This window comes from Orbicella faveolata, unplaced genomic scaffold, assembly GCF_042242905.1.
Source record: "Orbicella faveolata isolate gen_17 unplaced genomic scaffold, um_ofav_v1 contig_2, whole genome shotgun sequence".
Lineage (NCBI taxonomy): Eukaryota > Metazoa > Cnidaria > Anthozoa > Scleractinia > Merulinidae > Orbicella > Orbicella faveolata.
The window spans coordinates 21948683-21955000 of NW_028301547.1; the positions used below are offsets into that span (position 1 = coordinate 21948683).

A 6318-nucleotide genomic window follows, 5' to 3' on the forward strand; every position below is an offset into this window, starting at 1 on the left:
CGTAGTTGTGTATTGTTACCATGGTTACCTGCCTATTTCGTAAAATTTGATTTCAATTTGTAGCATATTCCCCGCATATATTTCATGTATATTAAACGGTTTACAGTGTTTTAATCGTTTTCAATCTAAAATTCTGTATTGAGTTTACGCTCTACCATTTACGCTCTACCATCTACGCTCTACGCTCTATGGTTCTATGTACGGGCGAAGAGGCTTAAAGTTATTGTAGCAAATATTAAAGCGCACGGTTTACAGTTTTTCAATAATCTTTTCAAAGTACAATTCTGTATTGAGTTAAATCTCTACGTTCTATGCTCAACGCTATATGTTCTACCATCTACATTCTACTCTTTACGTTCCACCAGCTACCCTCTTCAATCTACGCTCTATGCTCTACGATCTACCGTCTAAGCCCATCTGCTTGGCAGGTGATTGGAAGTTTTTAATTTTTTTTTAATTTTTTAACGACTGGTAAGCAGCACAAAGGAAGACTTCTTGTAGTTGTAAGCTTTTTCGTTTATTTCCGATGCGTTTCGTCTCTGTCTGAGACTTCTTCAGGGAATGATTTAAGGGTGCCTAATTTTAACCTCCCATGGAAGTGAATAACTGCTGAAACATGCTGTAAACGGACGTTACAATAAATGCCTTAATGCACATGTTATTGCGTGTTGTTATATTTTGGGGGCCATACGATTAGCGCTAACCGTATGGCCCCCAAAATATTAAAAAAAGTTAAAAAAAAAATTAAAACATTAAAACATTAAAAAAAGACACTTTTTGGTTTGGAAGGGTCCCAAGGAAATCCTATTAGAGTTTCTTAGTTGTCTCTATAGCAAAACTGATAGTATCAAACTTACGTACTATGTTATTGACGAAAGTAGTATTTCGTTTCTCGATTTATTTCTTTGCAAAGATGCTAATTGTAGCACTCTGCAGTTTTCTACCTATCAAAAGCCACTTAATAAGTATCTGTAGACTACCTTTGAGTCGTTTCATCCCGCGAGCAACAAGAGGGCCTTTATTAGGCGCGAGCTTATGTGCTATACTAGAAATAGCTCCACTTTTAAAGCCTTTAGCGAAACGCAAGAAATTCTGGAAGCGCCTCCGGCTTTGTGGGTTTTTACTTCCTGTATTCTGGGAAGTTAAATACAGTAAAAGAACTAAATGGCTTTCGCTAAAACGTAAATCACGCAACGGTAGAATGGTAGTTTTTAAATCTACATTTAACTGTAGTCATGCTAACTGATGTGAAAGACATTTTGCTATAGTGTACTCAAAAAGTGCGAATACTTGATTATTAAAATACTGGAAACCGTAACAACACTTTAATAACACTTTAATATATATGAGCAGAGGCATATCGCCTAGTTCTACGTCATACGCTTCTGATATGAGATAATAAAGAAGGCTAATAAATTACTATTACAAAAGTTGCAGCATCGCAGATGATCGAGAAACGTGCACTCGCAACCCAATCATTTTTATCACTCTACTGGTTTTTTAAGCCTCTAAGCTAGTGTAGAGAGTAGTCAAAAATTCTTAAGCTGATAAAGTCGTAAATATGTAGAGCGTAGATGGTGGAACATGGAGTGTAAGAGCTTTAAGAGCGTAGTGCGTTGACCGTAGATGGAAGAACAAATAGCGTAGAGCATAGTCAGGGTAAACTCAATACAGAATTGTAAATTGAAAACAATTATTAAAACACTACAATCCGAAATAACACTCAACATTTCCTACGCGATATAATATTTGCTACAATAACTATACGCCACAACACCTCTACGGTGTACGCATATCCGAGAGAAACGGAGCTTAAACATTCAAAATACTACCGTAGAGTCGTAGAGCTCTACGAAAATTTCTACGCCTAATCGAGCTTCATAAAACGGGCTGGGTATGAGCAAGTGAATTACTGAATTCTTACCATGGTCAGCCCTAGGCCACGTATGTTCAAGGCACTTCTGGAAAACCTGTGCACACTCAAAGGCTAAAAAGGAAAAAATAATTTAACATTAAGCCCTCCTTGAAAAGTTTTATTTTCTAAAGTATATTGTCTGTCAAGTTAGTACAGGTCTTGGAGTGTTACGTCAAACGCCTGTTCTAAAAGTTGAAAAATTAAACTAGACTTATCTGTAAGTTAAAGTTTGATTGGAATTCTATCGAATCGTCAAACTGCACCAAGGGATCACATGCCCACCCTACGGCATCCATCATACTGGCATTTGGCTATACCTTCCCATTTATCTGTTGTGCTACTGACATTACCGTCCCTACACAGTCCACTTTACTTAGACTTTACTCTATGGTGACAAGACTTTCACATTTGGCTATAAATACCGGTGATGCGCCTGCATCTAGCTATCTCATGTGATCCCTTGGTGCAGTTTGATGACTCGATAGAATTCCAATCAAACTTCCACTTCCAGGTAAGGGTGGGAGGGTGCCCAAGACTGGCACATGCTGGCTGATCTATCTAAAGCTTTGCATTTTCCATGTCACATTGCCATCACAACTGTAAGCCCAGACATCGTAATCTGGTCCGACTCCCGTGCATCTGGTCGAACTAACTGTGCCTTGGGAAGGGAACTTTGACTTTGCTAACGAACGCAAGAGAACCCGTTACGAGCCTCTCCGTGCTAGCTGTGAAGATCGTGGCTGGGCCTGCAGTGTTATACCCGTAGAAGTCGGTTGCCGCGGCTTCATTGCAAGATCGACCAGGTCCTTCCTGTCAAACATCGGACTCCCAAAGAACACTCTCCGAGCAACAATCAAGGCTCTTCAAGAAGCAGAGGCAGCATCCAACTGGATCTGGCAGTCATCGCGCAGTGCCTAAATCTGCGCTGATCACAATATCTTATTAAACTGCATCCAGTAAAGCTCTCTGCTGCCTGGACTCTCCTTGTGCATACACCACACGCTTGCTGCTATTACGCCTGACCAGGCATCACCCAGTGGCATCTGCCGCTGGCGGCGCCAGGAACTGTAGTCCCGTTGCTAGCCGCCGAAACTACCATAGTTCCTGGTCAACGGCTGACGAGGGTGATGCCTAGCAGTTGGCAATTAAAGCCTCTGTATGAATTCCTCTAAGGGGGTTGAGGTCGGGCTTAATTAGCTCTCAACGCTTCATATTATGTCCATTATTGGCATTGGCCACAAGCTAAGGGTAATGCTGTCCATGACCTGGTGCAGGACCTGACATATGTTAGTGGTTTTGCCAGTTTGAATGTCTCTCACCAACTGGTCCTCCAAAATCGACAGGGACGACAACCCCTGAACAAGCAGTTCTTGTACCTTCTGAAAGACAAAGTCAACTGTCCTGCTCCTACTAGAAAGCAGAACCTAAACTTCCTCCTTAATTGTTGTGGTACACGGGAACTTATAATGTTCTGGTGGAGGGTATTTGTTAACCCTTTCCTTCACCATTTCTGGCGACAGGCCTCCAGTAGCCATACTATCAATTAGACTGGCAATCTTGGCAGGAGATTTTTCTTTTTCCTGTACAAATGCCTGAGCATCGAAAGAGCCTCGAAATGACTTTCGAGGACATCATTCTACATCTCTGAGTCAGAGCACCAGATTTCTCCACCAAGTGAGAGTAGCTCAGGTTGAGCACATTACATGTATCTTAGTGGCGGAAATATTTAGTTGTGTATTGCTCGTGTTTGAGCCTTTCTTTTCTTCCTCCTCATCTGATTCAGGACAAAGGAGGATGTCTTCTTTAATACTGGCGAGCGTCACTATCTACGTTTCTGAAGCTTTGGTCCCTTGTGCCACAGTTAGTTGGTAACTATGCTTGTACAAAAGTGTCATTGAGACCTTTGAGGATCATAGCCATGCTGTTCTGTGAAGATTGATCCACGGCATCGTTAGTGCATTGAACATTTCCTACTTAGCGATCTTCTTTCGGACCCGATATTTACAAACTTGAAGGTAGAAATTGACGATTTTCTGCACGTAAATAATTGGATGCCATGCTGAACTGATTTGTGCGCGAAAAGCACTGGTTATGTCCATCATTTAGCTATCTCATGGAATCCCTGGGGCAGTGATGACGAGATAGAATCCTCTGTGACAGCCAAACAGATTTTTCTCAAGCCTGAATTGTACCTTATATAATAATTAAGTTTTTCTTTATTTTAAGAGTTTGAGTGCTTACAGCAAAGTAGGATAAGTTGTCTTGCAATGTACGAGTCACAAGAGCAGTTACCTCAAATCTAAAAGCCACACGCAGCTTGAAATTTCCTTTGTCATCTACAAAAATATTGGACGGCAGTACATCTGGAAATTTAATAAACAACAGATAACAAAAGATAAGATAATATACAATGATTTACTGGCAGAGTTTTAATTTTTAATTACTACAGTGGAACCCCGATAATACGGTCACCAACGGGCCAATAATATTTATCAAATAGAAAACATGTACCGCGTTTCTATCGAGTTTTAGTAGAATTCCACCTGAACACTAATGCAAATGCTGCAATCTGATTGGCTGAGCCATTGCACACTATCAGCCATTGTTGGGCAGTGGCTGGAGGTCGTCTGCGAAAGAACGACGTTTTTTTCGTTTTCCCAAAGTTTCGGAGGAATACTTTGATGCAAATGGCTAATTAAAATTCCTGAGATGACCTAACGGACATTTACGGTTTCGAGGCTTTAAAAACTTGGAATTACTGAAAAAATGATGCGCGCGTGCACATAACTGCAAGTTCAAATGACAATTCAATCCAAGCGATCTTTCTAAGGCACGAAGTTTAATAATACGTCGAGAAAAAACTGGAAACTGTTATCTGAAATAGATTTCAGTTAGAATTCTACTAAGATAGTGCATTAAAACCAACCTCGTTCCCAGGGTCTCTCATCTTACCGCCCCCTGGAGCGAGCAAAGAGAGACCCTGGTTGGGTCTGGTCACGTGCCACTTTGACAATTGAGAACATCAGGGAGGGGTCCTCTGTAATCAGCAGTTTGTCGCGTTGAGCTTTGTCGCGCGCTGCGACCGCCACATTACCCACGGCGTTTATCAATACTTAGCTTTCAGGCTGAAATTTCGAATAATATCTGTTCCAACGTTTACCTAAAGGTTAAGCAAGTCTGTTTCGAGGCAATTTAGTGGTCGTGATTTTCAGTGTTGCCGTCTTACCCACTGCCGGATTTATGGAAAGTCAGTCATATTTCAACTGTGGACGTCGAGCAGCGCAATTTCATCCCGTAGTAATTGTTGTTTCTCCTTTTGAATGCACTCGATCAAATTGATGCAAAAAACATAAGAACGTCTCTAGGAAAACGGATAGCTTTCTCAAAGTAAAGCTACGGCAGTCTCTGATGAAGAAAAGCTGGACGAAGATAAATATGATATTCGTGCAACGCACTGTGCTTGCAAACAGTTCTAATCAAATAGCCGGGCCCGGCGTCACCTGCGGCGTCACAATATAGAATGCAAGTAGGCAATATGTTCACGGAATATTTTAATCTTTGTCCCTGGAGAGCCAATACTTAGAGCCTTAAAACATATCTTGCAATAGAAACGAACCTAAACAAAGTATGAGCACGGCATGGCAAATTACAGAGGTGTCAAACTCTGAGAAGCGACGTGCAGTTAACGACCTAGAGTGTCTACAAAACGAAGACCTAAGACCTAAGACCTAAGACCTAAGACCCAAAAACGAAGACTTGTTTTTTTACAGACCTATCAAACCAGAGACAGTCAAACGGGGTCAACGCTTTTCTTCGGACAACAACTGACGCGAAATTAATGGGGTCTTTGTTTTGTAGATAAGGCTTTGTTCGTTGTCAGCTGACACGAAATCAATTAATGGGGTCTTCGTTTTGTAGATAAGGCCAGCTCGAACTAAAAAACCAAGACCCTCGCGTAAATGCTTTGTTTTTTGTCAGCTGACACGAAATCAATTAAGGCCAGCTCGAAGACCCCATTAATTGATTTCGTGTCAGCTCACAACGAACAAAGCATTTAAGCGAGGGTCTTCGTTTTGTAGTTCGAGCCGGTCTTATCTACAAAACGAAGCCCCCGTTGATTCCACGTCAGCTGACAACGAACAAAGCATTTTAGTGAGGGTCTTCGTTTTGTAGTTCGAGCCGGCCCTATCTACAAAACGAAGACCCCAATAATTTCGCGTCAGTTGTTGTCCGAAGAAAAGCGTTGACCCGGTTTGACTGTCTCTGGTTTGATAGGCCTGTAAAAAAACAAGTCTTCGTTTTTGGGTCTTAGGTCCTAGGTCTTCGTTTTGTAGACACCCGACCTACGACCTCTAAAAATATGCTGTAACATAATCAAACGACTCCGCTCTACTTATAATTTC

General features: G+C 41.5%; 1 protein-coding gene across 1 annotated transcript in view; it reads right to left on the minus strand.

Moving 5' to 3' along the window:
- LOC149112426 (uncharacterized) overlaps nucleotides 1-6318 on the minus strand; it is a 53070-nt gene that overhangs the window by 15105 nt on the left and 31647 nt on the right. The window contains exons 8-9 of the mRNA XM_089290289.1: nucleotides 4208-4278; nucleotides 1925-1987 (exon numbers count right to left, since the gene is read on the minus strand). Coding sequence (XP_089146415.1) covers nucleotides 1925-1987; nucleotides 4208-4278 — 134 coding nt within the window. The remainder of the gene's footprint in view (nucleotides 1-1924; nucleotides 1988-4207; nucleotides 4279-6318) is intronic.